This window comes from Manacus candei, unplaced genomic scaffold (genome assembly GCF_025592945.1).
Source record: "Manacus candei isolate 608988 ecotype Guabito, Panama unplaced genomic scaffold, ASM2559294v1 h1tg000034l, whole genome shotgun sequence".
Lineage (NCBI taxonomy): Eukaryota > Metazoa > Chordata > Aves > Passeriformes > Pipridae > Manacus > Manacus candei.
The window spans coordinates 3,148,921-3,165,564 of record NW_026138082.1 but is presented as its reverse complement, the minus strand read 5'-3'; the positions used below and the strand labels follow the sequence as shown (position 1 = coordinate 3,165,564).

At 37.5% G+C, this 16,644-nt stretch overlaps 1 protein-coding gene across 10 annotated transcripts in view; it reads left to right on the top strand.

Annotated features, from left to right (window-relative positions):
* Positions 1-16,644, top strand: part of EYA4 (EYA transcriptional coactivator and phosphatase 4) — a 148,669-nt gene that overhangs the window by 75,855 nt on the left and 56,170 nt on the right. For all 10 annotated transcript variants that reach the window (XM_051792579.1, XM_051792571.1, XM_051792572.1 and 7 more), the window contains exon 3: positions 2,541-2,590. In XM_051792579.1, coding sequence (XP_051648539.1) covers positions 2,541-2,590 — 50 coding nt within the window. The remainder of the gene's footprint in view (positions 1-2,540; positions 2,591-16,644) is intronic.

Sequence of the window (16,644 nt, the reverse complement as noted above, 5' to 3'; positions counted from 1 at the left end):
TTGTAATGTTGGTCAAAGCAAAATGCAGTAGTAGAGTGAGCAGGAGGAGGACAACTCGTCTGTGAGTACCCAGTTACTGCTTAACTGAGAAGAAGCACCTCACATCCCTGCACAGATAAACCCGGGGTCTTATTATATCATGTATGTTAAAAGTGCTCGGATAATGTTAGTGTTTGGTTGAACTATCTTTGGGCTTCTGTGGTAGTTGCCCACCACAGGACATACCATCATTTTGCAAAGTTAGAGTGGTGGGATGTGCTGGGTGACTGTCAGACTCTCCAGCAACTGCTTAAAATCTGTGGTTGAGCTTTCCTGACCTGGGCAGTGAGATCTGTGTCCCAGTGCAAATGTGACAGACAGCGTGTCTGGTGGCAACCACAGAACAGCAAAGAAATTGGAAAAGGAATCTATAAATGCCAGTAAATTTAACAGCAAGGAGATAGCAAAAATATCCTGGAAGTGAGTAGATGTTAAAGGGACATGGAAAAAGGAGCTCTTCTAGGGTTTGTACTATATCTCTATGAGAAATATATTTATATTTTAATTAATTTTTATTATGTTATTGTATTTTATATTTTATAGTTCTAAATACATTATGTTTGCAATTATTTTAAATTATATTTTATATGTGAAATGAAAATATTATTTTTCTGGCCAAATCCTCTGTAGCTCGATTGAGATAAACTGCTTCTGAAAGTACACATTTCCTCTCAAGGAAGGGCTGTTGTAATTTCAGTGTGTTTAAATGATTTTGAATATATTTTTTAACACTTCACTGTGATGTTGACACTCAGTACAGTAATCTGAATAAATATTTCTCTTGTTTGTATATAACACACACTGAAGACATTTGTTGTGGTACTTGATCATGTAGTTGTATCTGAAGTATTTTATTATACTTCACATCTTACTCTACTTTAATAATAATGTACTGAACATAAAACTATAGCAATGATATTTGCACCTGAGTGTTTATGAAATAGTGTCTGTGAGGTTTGGGGTTGTGTGAGCCTTCACTGTGTCTCATGCTGACCTACTGCACGATCTCATCTCTCTGTAGCACACTGTAACTAATAAGTCCATGGAATTGCAGAGTAGAAACAGTAAAGAAACAATCTAAGAGGAGGAAAATTAGAAGGGCTGAAAGTGAGTAACTGGATAGGTTGAAAAAAGTTTGTAGTAAAAATCATGCAAAATGTAATTAGAAGTTCCTTTGTGTTTCCTACTTTTTTAGTGTTTTGGATGACACTGTTACAATAATAAACACAGATTTAAGTTGTTATCATGGGAAATTTTCACTATTGCTACAGAAATCTGGTTTTTCTGAATAACCATGTATGCGAACTTATTGGTCTTTTTCAGTATCTACAACGCAAATGAATAAGAGAAATGGCCACCTGTAGAATAATGCTTGTACTTAGACATCTATGAGTGATTTGAATGGCATTCAGTTGAGGTATTTAGGGAAAATATTAAGCATAAGTAATCCTTTTTTCTGTTTGAGTTGGTGAGTGTCATTTATCAATAACTTCAATAGAAGTGACTCACAGTCACAGGTTTTTTTTCCTGTAAAGTAACAGAAAAGTATGGAAGAGTCTCTTGATTCAAGGCATTCCTGAAAATTGTCATTGAACATGCTGTTTGTAATGCAAATGGTTTTTGTATTGTGTCAGTCACATCATTTGAGTCCTAGTGACTGTGGTGTTTCTAGATGACTTTAAAAATGGAGCTTTGAAACCTCCCACACAGCCCTGGATTCCGCATTAACAAAATGGGTTTTTCTCTGCTGAAAATACAAGTGCTTTAGATTACCAGAAGGTACAATTAAATTTTGCTGGAAATCATGAAGATCCCAAAGAGATATCTAGTCTGCAAGAGTATAGTTTTCTATTTTTATTTGACAGCAATGGATTTGATCACCTTCAATTAGCCTACAGCAATGTATTGTAGAGATCAAATTGGAAATTGAAATACCTTTATGTACCTACATCTTGCAAATATGAGTGAAAATGGTGTAAGTGTTCATTGATGCAATAGGAAAATATAGTTAACATACAGTTAACAGATTCACAAAATGAAAATTACCATATGAATTTATTTATATTTAACTAACAGCGCACTTTGGCCTAGAACCTGGTGTTTATTATTGTGAGCTTTAGCAGGAAACAGAAGCAATATCAACTGGAAAAACATTTCTTGGCCAAGCTGAGAACAGTATGGCTTTCTCGTTTCCAAGTGGGGAACCTGGTTCTTTGGTTTCTTTGGTTTCTTTGTTCCTAGTTAAGACTACTCCCAAGCTATTTTAGCTGAACATTTTACATACTAATGGAGCCTGGGGAAGTGCAGTTGGCAGCTGTTCATGGGATAATAATGAAACACACTGTTTAGTACTGCATACTGCTGCTGTAAAGTGCGGGAAGTATTTTATAGAGATCATGGTGAGCAGAGCAGGATCCACTTTACGTACTGTAAGTGTGTGAACTGTGAGCAAGGAAGTTGTGTTTCACTTGAGAGTAACTGGCACTCCTTTGCTTTTGCAGGTAAAGAAAGCGTGTACAGAGTCAGATGGTTCAGAGACGCAGAATCCCAGGTATGGTACCGGAGGGCAAATGCCAGCTGACTGCAGCACGGTGGCAGAGCACGAGGCAGAGCTGTGCTGTGGATATGTAGCATCAGAACACCAGAGTCACATTTTGCAAAGAACGAATGGTTGGGTCAGTTTTAATGCTATTCACTCTGGAGGGTTTTTTTCCCATCAAAGATGCAGCCTGGCATCCAGGTAATTGAGTTTAGATGATGTCATAACACATAATTGTGCTCTTCAACTAAAAAAGCACAAACTATTAAATAGTGTAGGGAAATCTGTGCAATCAAATCTCGGTTTCTTAATTTATCCCTTTTTGGTATACCTGAGTCTTGAAGTTCATTGAAATATAGTTTATTTCCAGTGTGGGAAATTATGTCTTTATTTGGGAAAATTCACCCTTACCAAAACTTCTTTGTTTTCACATCTGAAAAACATGCTGTATTCATAAGCTGGGAAAAAGCCATACATTCGTTAAAAACCACAGTCTTTTCAGGCACAGTTTTTCCTAATTTCACGTGGAAAAAGGAAATGGATTTAACTTCTATATTTTGCACATGTATGTATGTGTATGGATAATTTTGAGCAGGCAAAGTGGTAATTGTTTTAGATGTGCTATTAAGCATGCATGTTGATTAGTAAGGTGTTGGGCTACAAAGGATAGTTTTCTCAGTTTTTGGTGGTTTGCGCTGCTTTTTGTCTTTGTCTTGTGTCTGTTTGGAAGACCTATTTTAATTTCACGAAAACTCAGCAGCTTTAATTAGGAGGGGACAGCCACAAAATAAACCCAATATTTCACTAACATTGTGGTTAGAACTCAGAAAAGTCAAATAATTTAAGGTTTGCCCATCAAACCCATCCTTAACTATGTCTTAACTATGCTCCTGTTGCAGCAGGATCCTCTGGGGGTCACCTGCAATATCCAAGGTCGTTATTGTATCTGTGACTTAAGCTGTACTGTGCACTATCTGAATTTCTTTGATTAGCTCATGTCAGTTATCTTTTCATTTGATTTGGTAAGAACTGAATGTATATAAGGGAATTCACAGTTCAATGTCCAAATACACTTTCAGTGAAGTCAGTACCAGTTTTGCCCTGGACTTCAGCGGAGGTGTAGTTTACCCTTCTGTGCTTGTAACTTCTAAATGAAAAATGTATCTGCTGTGCTGCTGCTTTGGATTAAAATTTATTATAAAGACCACGCTCTTTCTGAGTATTTCGATGCCATGGAGAATCCCAACTTAGCATAACATTCATATATGTGCATAGTTTTAAGTGTCGTACTTGTCCAAATGAGACTGTTATATTCCAAGCTTTTAAGAATTATGAAGTCCATAGTGTGATGTAATTTCATCACAGTGTGATATTGAAACAAACCTGTTGACTGTCATTATCTTTGCACATCAGGAAATTCTTATGAGCTGTAATTAAATTCTTCATACTAAGTCTGAGGAATAGGATGCTTTTTTTTCCTCCCAAATGCACAAGTGAACCCATATTACCAGGCTAAATCTGGTAGTTTCATTTTTTAAGGTGCATTTACAAACAAATGCTTTTCATTTTTTTGTTCTGCAGCCTCAGTTTGAGGACATATCAGATAAAGTTGAAATTAATGTTCCTAGCCTGAACATGTGCAGTGCTGTGTATATGCCTGAAGTGGGATTTTTGGTCACAATGTGACTTCAGTCTTGGAGGGGAATCTCTGACAGAGCTCAGGCTGGAGCGGCACTAGAGGGCTCTGTGTGGCACTCACACTTTGGAGCCCAGAGCAAGGTAATTCTTCTCTAAACACGGCTTAAGTGAAAACACTGCACATAAAATGAAACATCAGCATAAAAATGAATGCTGGAGACACACAGCCTTACAGAATAGCTCCTGGCTTGGGACCTAAGGCCAATATCATTCATTTATTTAGCTAGCTTTATAGTCTGTTAGTTTTGGATTTGAAACTATTACAATAAATGCAGATGGAAAGTGTTTTTACAGTAGGGAAGTAATTAAATTGGGTGTGGGAACTTTGTCAGGAGAATTCTTCAAGTGACATGTGTGTATCAGCAGATTCTTTGTCTTGCTTGGCCTGGGTTTGTCTTCTAGAAAGAAACATTTAAACTGCAGATGTGACTGGCAAATTTTTTTAAGGGATGTATTAATGTATGCAGCATATCAAAAAATGCTTTTCAGAAGTAAACAGCTATACATGCAGTGAAAATCAACCTTGTCAGCATTTATTTATAGAAAGTGGTCGTTATCTTAACAGACAGGTAAACTGCATAGACAGAGAGGGATCTGTAGTTAAGAATTGAAGTTGTGGATAGCTGAGTTGTAAACGGAAAAGGAAACATGCATGACTCCTCAATATCTCTGACAGGCATTTTGATTCACAAACAACTTTGTCTTATAAATTCTGTGTGAGTTTCTTGGGAGTTATTTTTGCCAAATCCCTATGAAGTGGTTGTGAATACTTCCTTTTATATCTAAATGGTAGTGTTGTACCTTATTGTGGTGGTATTGTGGCTGTATCAATACTATGGCATTCTTTCTTCATAATTTTGTAGTAGAGATCAAATTCACCCGGTAAGTCTGGTGGCCGTCCAGTCATCCAAAATGCTTACAGCTTTTTGGAGCTGTTGGTGTGTGATACAGAGGCAGTGAATGGTTGGGATTTGCCAACTGTTGTACTGCAAGTCTGGACAAGACAAGAGTAGCATGGTTGACAACTCTGGCATGCTGGCCCTTAGCAAGGTTAGGAAGAGAAGTTCCTGTGTTCAGAGCCCGTAAATATACATTGTTCTTGATTTTCTTATATGATGGGAAGCTTTAAAATGGTATCATTTCCGAGTATGCTGAACAGCTCCTACATGAAACGTAATGTCATAGAAGAATTCTTGAAGTCTAGTGCATTGCTTGAAAGCTAGTTTGTTTGCTGTTATCAACAACCTTCCATTTTACATAGGTAATCAAAAGGCCATTTTAACAAGGGAATATTTTGTTGCCCTAAAACTTGTAAGCTACTCTTATAACCTCATGACACAAGACCTTACTGTGGAAATCAGTTAAAACACTAGAATACATATGATACTGAAGTGGGTAAAATGATAAATACCAAGTCCCAGATTCCTGCTCACACTCAGCTACTGCATGTTCAATTTAGCCACACATCCCAGAGCAGCATCTTTCTTTGAGACTACAGTCTGCTTGATGAATGCATCTCTGCTACCCCCAAATCTTCCTTCCCTTCCCACCAAAGTCCACTGATTACAGGGAAAAAAATATGCTTTTTTACCCTTTGGAGAGGATGGGAGACTCTGCAGAAGAATGTGGAGATTTTTCTGACAGCTTAGACACAACTCCTGTTTTTTCCTGGGATGGTAAAGGAAAATGACCGTGTATTTCACGTACTTTCCCTCTTTAAACTATGATCTTTATATTAGATATTTAGATGTCTATAGGAAGAAAGGGAAAAATTTAAGATTTTGATAAGTAGTTTTGTAAGCTTGAGATAAAAGTTAGTTGACAAATTACCTTATAAAACTACATAGTGATGTCAAAAAGACGTTACTTCTGTGTTCTCGGAAGTGCAGTGCATTTTTGTATTAGTAAGTTAAAACTAAGCCCTACAGAGCAAGAAGCCCTCCATTCTTGTTGCATAATTTTTACTACAAACCTGGAGATCCAGTATTTCCAGTGATATTCATTCTTACTGACTTATATGCTTTAAAAAAAAAACCAAATTCTAAAAGGAAAAGAAAGGGAAAAGAAGCCACTCTTAAACAAATGCTCCCTTTCAAAACATTATTAGATGCTGTAAGAAGAGTTTTAGTCAGAGACATTATAGTTACTGCATTAATACCAGCTAGAGATTGTTCCTATGTATTACTGAACTACAAATTCACTAGTTATGATCACTGACAAATATTGAATCATATGCACAGATCTAGTTGCCAGATAAAGCAGCTATCCAAAAAATCACAGAGGGATTTTTTATGTGTTTAAAAAAGGTCTCCAGTATTTCAATTTAATATGGGTTTCAGTAAGGTTGTTAGCATAGATTGCAGCTGTTCATCAGATGATTGCTGTTCTGTTCTTCAACACCCACACTGTTTAAAAGTGCACCACATAGTGGGATTTAAAAGGTATGAATTCCTGTTTCTCTTCCATTTTAAAAGTCTCTCTTAAAACTTCGGAATGAGAAATAGGCTTTCACATTTTCTTGCTGGTCTCATTCTGATACCTGCTTATGGTTTTTCACTGATCAGGATACAGAGTGCATGTACATGTCCGGAGATAATTTTTGTCATTAATGCATTCACAAGTAAATAGATGGTATTGAATGTCAGTGAGAGCTACCACAGTTTTTACATTATGTTCACTTGACCAAAGTTTGTTTCCTCTGCAATTTGGGCACACTGTTGTGTATACAATGTTCACTATACTTACTGTATCTGAGCTACGCTAATACTGCATGTGTGCATTACTGAACAGTGTATCCGTGACCATCCATCTATTTAACAAAAAATGAAAAGAAAAATAACATGTGTCTTCTGCATCTTATTTCAGACAACCAGATCATCAAAAGTATTTAATTCTCATCAGTTTGAACTGTGTAAAGTACAGTGAGATTTCTTTCCCTGACTAATTCCCTCAACAACACCTTCATAGTGTTATCTCAGAATGATTGTGGTGATGGTTGATTCTTTCAGTCAGGCATTGGCTTGCCCATATTTGCCAGATCTGACATTGTAACTCCTCAACCCAAATCCAGGCTTTACAGGCAGATTCTCTGATGAAACTGTCATGCCTTTCCATGACTGTTTGAACACAGCTGACCCTCTGAATACCAGTTCCTAGTAGAGGGAGACCAGCAATAACTTCCCAATCATTTGCAGTTCAAGAGATGAACAATATTACTGTTACACGGTGAAGAGGTGCATACAATTGAACTGCTAAAAAGGAAAAGCCAGGAATAGCTATGGAAATTGTCCTTAAAGTTTCAGCAAACATAATAGAAAAAATAAACAGTTTCGTGTGTGCAGTAAACATGAGCAAACCAGTCTACCAAGCTTTCATATGTGTTGTTTAAATGCATTGTACTCCTTTATTTTCTTCCCATCCATGTCTTAGAAGTTTTATAGAAGGTAAGGGTTCATTGTCTGTCGTAGCTTTTCTTGGATAGAGGGTAGTGCTTTTCTGAGTCAGGAGTAGTGTAGTTCCACAATATTTCATACTGATTTATCTGTAGATCACAGTAACATGGTAAATGGGTTTCATTTGAGAAAATGAGATATTGAGAAGATCTCTGATTTAGACTTTGAAGGTGAGATTCATCTCATCCTGAAGTAGCTGAGTAAGGTAGGCACTTCTGAAATGCCATTTATCTGATCTTCTTTCTATTGATGGGAAAACAGCTTACTGTATCCCTCTTCTCTTGAGAAACTATGCAGACTCCACCTGTTGCACTGCTGATTTATTGTAAGAAGACCAGCTAGATACACAGTATAACCAAAGGCAATGAAAGCATTTCTTTTGATTTTACAGATTCAGCTTTTCTGCAAAACTGTTCAGTTCCAGAAGGGAATACATGCAAAAATAAGATTAATCTTTAGCCAGGATAAAACGCTTTGTGACTAGCTCCTAGTATTTCTAGGGGCTTGGGGCAAACTATAAGGAGGAACATATACAGCAAAACAAATTTGCTATGAAAAAGAATAATTAAAGTTGAAATTGAAAGATTGCCACAAGTGATTTTGGGAACTGGAAATAAAACTAGTCAACAGGAGGGATAGTATATGCCTGTCAGAATATAGAATTCATGTCAGTGAGGCCACTGTAGTTATAAACTTTTCACCTAAGAGAAATGTTTGGCAAGATCAAGCCCATACTTCTCAGTCAAGACAGTGACTGGCAAAAAACACATAACAATTTTCCAATTTTAAAATAATTACATTGTGGAATAAGATTTCTTATAAAGGCTACATTCTGGGACACACAGGCTTAGCTTGCAGAGAATGTTTTATACAAATCTGTTACTTATTAAAGGTTTGGTGCACTTATTTAGTCTGCATGCCACTTAGGCAGTTGGAATCAATCAAAATAATATGGTTAGGGAGATGACTATGCACAAAAGTATAACTGAATGACATACAGCAACCATGACAATTGCAACAGTTGCTACAAGAAGTATGTTGCCTTGCTATGTGAATTGTATTTTCAGGCATGTAGTTTTCAGGCAGCACAAATCTTTCCTATTTTTAGAGAAGTCTGTGTGGTATCTCTCTACCTTCTGAACACTGATGTTCTCATTCATTAACTTTAGAAATTCAGTCTTCCGATTACCCAAGGCCTATTGAAACTGCTCACTGTCTGCCTGTTGGTTTTTGTTGCCTCTGGATCAAGCCCCCAAAGAGTTCTAAAAATGTATGCGATATATTTACAGAAATTACAATAATCTGTTTAGAGTGCAAATACGTGGTAACTGATGACATCACAGGGAAGTATTTTAATGGTTTATATTAACAGATCCCTGTGGCTTATAACAATAAAAGTAATTTATTTTTCATATTTCATGTCTGTTTCAAATTCCTGGTTTTTTGGTTTTTTTTTTAAATTGGGCATAACATATTTTCTGTTATATTAATAATAATTTTTCCATGTGATCCCAAGCCAAATCATGTCAGTGTTAAGACCTATTAACCTGAGTCCATGGTGGATCCCATTTGGAATAAATGAAAGCAACAAAACCCAGGAAGTTGTGAACATTTTTTTTTTAAATTTGTATTACCAAGTTGAAAAAAAAAAATTGGCAGTGAATGTAATTTGTAGATTTTGGAGATCAAAATGCCTTGTGATTTTGAGTCTGCTAAAGAGAACATTTCTGCATTTCTGTATTAATTATTGTATCCATTAAATTTTAATAATTTTTGAACTTTCAGGAATGTCCTGGATATGGTAAAGACTGATTTTGAGTGAAAGAAGATAACCTAAGATTATACCTGCAGATACTTTTGCTTAATCCAGTAGTTTCTTAGAGACTTATCCTAAAATTTAACTGCATTTTGAGCCATAAAATGACAGTGTTGGTTCTTCTTACATGTGCAGCACATATAATCACAATGAGAAGGAGCTATTTTTCTTTCTCCCTTGGTCTGTTTTTGCTTTGTCATATCACATTGCAACAGAACACAGGAGAACTAATTCAGACTCCATTCCAGCTTCTTTGACCTCTTGAATACTCTAAATGTATTTTACCATTGGTGAACCTGAATAGTAAAAGTATTTGATTCCACCTACTTTGCACTTCAAATCTAGTTGAATAAATTCCTAGAAGAATGTAGACAATGAAAAAAAAATGGCCATTTCCCCTATTTTGAGATTGGTACAGGTTGCTTTTTATATGAATCATCTTTTTCCTCAAATATTTTTAAGTGTCATTTATTGGCTAGACATTTCACAACCTTTTCAGACACATTTTAAATACCATCAGTCAGTCTATGTACTGGATAAGCATTTAACTAACACCATGCAGTTAGTACACATGCTAGTATTTAATACATCAGAAATCACTTCTTTGCCATCCTACTAGATCCTGAGCAGTCATTAAAGAAAAAATATGTAGGAAATAAGAATAGAATTGTCAAGATTTGATCCCAGCTGGCAACTAAGCACCATGCAACCTCTCATTCACACACATCCCTCCCACTCCCAGCCCAGTGGAATGGGGAGGAGAAAGTAAAACTTTTAGGTTGAGATAAAACAGTTTCATAATTGAAACAAAGTAAAATATAATAAACATAGTAAATAACAATGATAATGAAGAAAACCCCCAAGAAACAAGTGATGCACAATACAATTACTCACCACTTGCTGACTAATGCCAGACCCCATTCCAGAACCCAGATAAGCCCCCCTTCCGAGTATAAACTCCAGTTTATATGCTGGGCATGATGTTCAGTGATGTGGAATATCACTTTGTCCCATTCAGGTCACCTGTCCCAGCTATGCTCCCTCCCAGCTTTTTTTTTTTTCATATCTCCTTAGTGGCAGAGCATGAGACACAAAAGAAAAGAAAAATAAAAGTTCTTAGTATAAACATGACTTAGCAAAAGCCAAAAACATCAGTGTGTTATCAACATTCTCAAACTGAATCCAAAACACAGCACTGTACAAGCTACTGGGAAGACATTAACTCTATCCCAGCCAAAACCAGGACAAGAATGAACCAAAAAAAATCCGTATGAAAAGAGACAACTTGCAAATAAGCTAATTGAGACCACATGCAAATAAGCTAATTGCAAGTTTGTTTTCTTTTTTCCTAACATTTGCATCTTCCACACGTTACACAAATGCATGTTAAACCAGCTGTAATATTTCAGGCTTGATCTCCCCTCTTCATGTTAAGATAGCCTTATCAGAGAGCAGCTCTGTACCTCAGCTTTCTCCACATGCAGCTTAGTCTGAGCACCAGAAATCGTAGTTCTCCTCTGGGAACAGAAGTCAGAGGATCCATATGACAAGGAGGGAAAGAGACTCCTCCATAAGCGGCATCTGGCTCTTTGGCAGATTTGTCAAGCACTTCTGCTAATGGGTTTGGATTTGCCCAGGGGTCTTTTATGTGGTTACATTGCAGATGGTCTGTCTGTTCTATCTTCTCCTTTTGAACGCTTTTACTTAAAAAAAAAAAAAAAAAAAAAAAAAAAGGCAAAACTTTCGTCTGATCCTCAGAATTTACACACTCCTTGCCAGCTGATAAGGTTCTTGATGGGTCTCATAAGATGCCTGTGAAGGCTCCTTTCTGTTAGTAATCGCAAAGTTCTCCATATATCCAAACGTGTGTCTTGAGTTTTGCTGGCAATTCTGGACTTAGTTCTCCAGTTTTGCTGCCAAGTGATATAATTTACTGTGATCTGAGTCCACATTATTGTCAGATTTCTTTGGGAATTTCTTAATGTCGTTTGTAGAGTAGAAGTAACCTTACCTCCCCTTGAAGCATGAAATATACTTGCCTTTCACTCACCGTCCACCTTTGAAAACCTAAGTTCAAATCTGGATTTGGTTAAATGTGAAAATGAACATGATGGTCTCAATCTAATTCATAGGGGATTTGTGTCTGCCATTTAAGAGAGGCCCAGGACTGAAGCAGTAAGTCTGTGGGAAGGTATGTTTGGCAGAGCTATGGAGAAAGGCATATATAGTGCCCAAATAAATAAAGCAATTCCACAGATCAACTTTTTAACAATTATTTATTGTGTGGTGTGAGGGCAGAGAGGGAGAACATCCTGTTTGGTGAATTCCATTTAAGTTCTGTTTCAATTACAACTAAATCTCTGTCACTTTAATTTTTAAGGGTTTTGAGATTTTATTTGTTTTTCAGTGTTGAAGTAATTGGCAGGTGACTAGACATAAGATCATGTTTTATTCCTGTGTTATTTCAGGCTTATGTCTTATTTTCCTTCTAATTATGTAGATTAAATTAAATAGAAAATAAACCCCTGTGCTCTCAAAGATGCAGTCCTTTTCATGACTTTCTCAAAATAGTACCACAGAAACGTATTCATCCCCCTTAGTGTTTCATTATTATACCATGTTTCACAGCAGCAGTATTTTAACATTTGCTGAGACACAAGAATAAATGAATTATAAAGAGCAATCATTTTGCTATTAACATCTTGTATCCTAGTGCCCTGTCTCGCAAACCAGGTTCTTGGGGAACGGCTGGGGAACCTGTGCTAAAAGCAGTGAAGTTACAGACATATCTGCAATATAGATGTGGGTGAACTTAAAAACCAACAGCACTAAGTGGCTTGTTTTCCTTTACCCTCTTTTTCCCTCAGGACTTGGACGAAAGTGGATATTTAATGATTTTAAAAGACTAGGCAGTATGTCAGAAGTCTTTGTGAGATCAAACCATTTGGTGTAAGCTGGGCTTTTAGCAGAGGGAGCTATAAAGGATGGTAACCATCAGAGAGGCTGGTTCCAATGCTGCTGTGTGTGCACCAGGGCAGTGAGGGTTGGAACTGTAGCTCTGCTGGTGCCCCATCCAGTGGCTTTGGCCAGCCAGGCAGGTATGCAGGTATGCAGTCTGAGCTGGAACTGGAGGTGTTACAGATTTGCAGCTGCTACCTGCCCCTTCTTGTGGCCCAAGGGGGTAATTTGGGGAGGGGGGGGGAATTGTGCCCCAGAGTTCTTAGCGACAAGTATTTATTAACTCTTAGAAAAATCACCTACTTCACCCAAAATGAAAAAGGTACATAAAAACTGTGTGTATGCTTTAAGTCTCAAAGTATAAAATAACTTGGGGAAATCAAACAGCAAAGTGAAATTCAATCATTTGATACCAATTGTAAAGGGCAGCCAGCATCAGTACCTTTATCAGAGCATCATTCTCTTTGTTTTGAATGTAATTAGTTCTGAAAAGTTCTTTCAGATGTACAAGCAGTAAGGTCTCCTGGGAATAATGAAAAAGGGATATGTGCAGCACATCTAGTGCATCTAGTGTACCTTGCCATCCAGAATGGCTATGCCCAGCTACACCTTACAGGAATGATCAAATGCTGAATCAGTTAAAGCATCAGGCAGACAGTAAGTTTTATATTCTAAATCAAACTCATTGTTGGGATTGTGATTAGAAGGCAGAAATAATTGCTTTTGACACAAACTGTTTTGGAGCCAAACATAATGTGCTCCACATGAGGTAAACTACAGAATATTTGTCTTGGGAGCCAAGATTCAGATCAAGTTTAACTTATAAAGGGTACTTCACTGTTAAAAGTGAGATACGTTAATGTTTCCCACATTAGGGCTGCTTGCCAGTAACTCTCTGTATTTTATATTTGCCAAAAAAAAAAAAATCCCAGAGAAGATTCAAAATGTTTGCATTAAAATATGAATGGAGCATGAAAACTACAAGTTTTTTGGCAACTCCTGTATTCTGCCCAGTCTGTCATTTTAACTCATCCTTTCTGGAAGCAGATAAAATTCTTGAAAGGCCCCTGTACTTGTAGCTGAAGAAATTACATTGAAATGAGCTACGGTCACTCTAATACAGCACACCTGAAAGAGTGTCTTTTCCTGTGGGCATTCCCTACTGAAGAAGAACCATGTTTCAATAACTTCTTTGAAATATAACAGACATCTCAACTTGAGTGAGTCAGATACAACCCATCCCTTTTTTTTTTAAAATGAAAATATGGGTTCACACTTACATCATGCAGTCCAGGCTCCACTGAAGCCAACAGCAAAATTCCCAGCCTTTCATCCCTGATTTCCCAGTTTTAGGTTTGCTTAAATATTGTCTGACATGAATACAGTTGACATTATTATGTTAAAATTAATAACAGTAGCACTACATCATTTTAATTAGTAATATAAATATAAAAAAAGCAGGTCTGCAGCACTCTAGGGACGTTATGAGGAATTATATCACTTTCTCTCCAAAAAAGGTAGCTGGAAGATAACATTGTTATGAAGTTATCCCTAGAAATTCCTTTTTTGCATGTATGGGTAAGTACCAAGGATTTGAAAGACCTTCTTTCAAAGGTTTTGATGCTTCTTTCCATCTCAGTCTGTTTGGAAGAGGGCATTTCCTCTCATTGAAGAGTGGAGATGCTAGAGCATCCCCTGTTTACTGTCCATAGGAAGTCAGGGCTTCAGTTAGCCCTTTGAATACTGCTGTCATTGTTCCACTTAAAATCAGATGTCATGTCTTACTGCACTGTGTTTTCCCTGAGATGTTTTGAAATCCTATGCAGTAAGCAGTGTACCTTCGAAGGCTATGCCTTACAAAGGGCAGATTAGCAACAGGCTACTAATTGGCAGAGCTGATCATCACCACATTCCTCTGGATGTATAAGAAACAGTCTTTGTTGCTCAAATCAGACTCAAAAACACCAAAGAAAGACTTAGTGAGATTCTTCAGTCACTGGGTTTGTTACGTGTTCCTTATGTCCAACTAGGTCACCTCCCAGAGATGCAGAAGAGACTCTGAAATTCCCAGCAGATTTTTCAGATGTTACTCTGAGCAGTTGTTCTGCTGAAGTTGTGGCGTAGGAGGGAAGGCCACAGGCTTGCTGTTTGAATTCCAGCAATCTCCACAAAAGTGTTTGTTATTTGTTTATGACACAGCACATCATGTTGTAAGAACCACAATATTTGCAAGTGCCAGTCACATCTGGAAGTGATCAGAAGCTGTTGGGTGAACTGCTCTTTGAAAATGTGGCCCTGGGATCCAAAGACTTGCATTTAGATCTTATGTATCTGTAAACTGGTAGTTTGTATTTAATGTAAGTTGGATACTTGACAGCTCCCTGTGGAACTGTGGTGTCATTATCACTTTTGATTTTTTTAAATACTCACATAAGGACTTCAAAACCTACTCTAGTCATCATTTTTTTTTTCTTAGTAGCAGGTGCCTGTGTACCTTTATGTGGTTTTTGTTCGCACTGGGACTAGGAACTGCATAATGGAGCCCATGGGCTGTGGGGTCAAGCTTGTGACAGTGTGTGAAACGTGCCCCTGTCTGAGCCTGAGCTGTGGCATAGGATCATGACTACTCTTGGAGTTGTGCCGGGCAGGGGTTTGGTGCGTGCCATCTGGCACATGCTCCAGTACAACCCAGGCTCAGCATGGGCCAGCCTGTACATGGGTAAGAGAAATGAGCATCCTGCCATTCTGTCTGCCATTCCTTCAGTCCTTGGTCCTTGTTGCTTATTAGTTTACATGTTCTCTGTCTGGCCTCTGGAGTGGTTTTCTCCAACTGGCTACCTTTTTACTTGAGAAGATGGGAATTATTTATTCAGACACCACATTACCTCTTTCCAAATACTTCCTCCTGTGACTGGAGTGTAAACCCTGAGCTAAAATTGTATCACACCAAAACTGTAGCTGTCGTATTTGGATAGCCCAGGAAAGAGATCTCAAAGGCTAGGATCTAGCTGGCCAGAGGGTATTGTTCTGCATAGCTTTGCTTTTTTGTGTGTGCAGTTTATTACATCAGAATGTAATAATTCCCCATATAAAACTATCATTTTCCTTCATCAAATCAAATCAATCTTAAACTTCAGAGTGGAGAGATGAGGTGAAAGGGGAACCATATGGAAAAAAGGGCTTCCCGTTACTTATATTTTCAGTGACAGCCTGCCTATTTCACTGCTCTGAATCTGTGTTTTGTAATTGAAAAATCTCCTGAGCACAGGAAGGGTGAGCTGGAAGCTTATGCTGAGGTAAATAACTTAGTATGTTCCCCTTCCCCTGAGTTGCCTTGATTTTTATTTATTTATTTTAATCCTTCTTGCCTTTGGACAAATCAACTGCATGTCCAAGAGGAGAATCCAGAAATGGCTCCTAGATATTATTCTGTGTTTTATCAAGAAATGTAGAAATCCAAATTAATTTTACCTTGTCTTTTAATTGTGTTGAGGAAATGACACTCATTCCCAATAAAAGTCAGAAAGCAGTGAAAAATTAATGTAATGTGGATTTATGGCCAGCTGAACTGTACTAAAATAGACAGTTTTCAGTGGTTTTCTAGAAACCACATTAAATGACATTCTACTGAAATAAAATGTCTCAGTCAATCAGAAACCAGGGAAACCATGCAGTTACTGACTTCTAAGCAAATAATAGTTTTCAGCAATTATTCAGCATGACAATGCAAGCCATCTAAATTCGTGTGTTTAGTCATCACCAGAGCAAACCTAAACTTTTCACCTTTTTTTTCCTCAGGCACGAAAAGAAAATATCAGGGGTTTTTGGGGTTTTTTTTTCTGACCAAGGAACCCTTGAATTTGTAAGCAATTATTTTTCACAGTGTTTAGTCATATTTTCTCACTAGACCCGCAAAGAACAAATCCGCGTATCCCTTTCACTAAAACTATATCTGCTTATTACTACAGCAATAGCATTATACTAGATTACTAAAAGCTTTGGCCTTTGGCAGGTGCTCATGCAGTGAGAAAAGAGGGAAACATAGATTTAATAAAGACAAAAAATATCTGTTTCCTAGTTGCTAGGAAGCACAGAGAAGCTCAAGGTGGCACAGGGTCATAGCCAGGAGGATGATAGCCAAA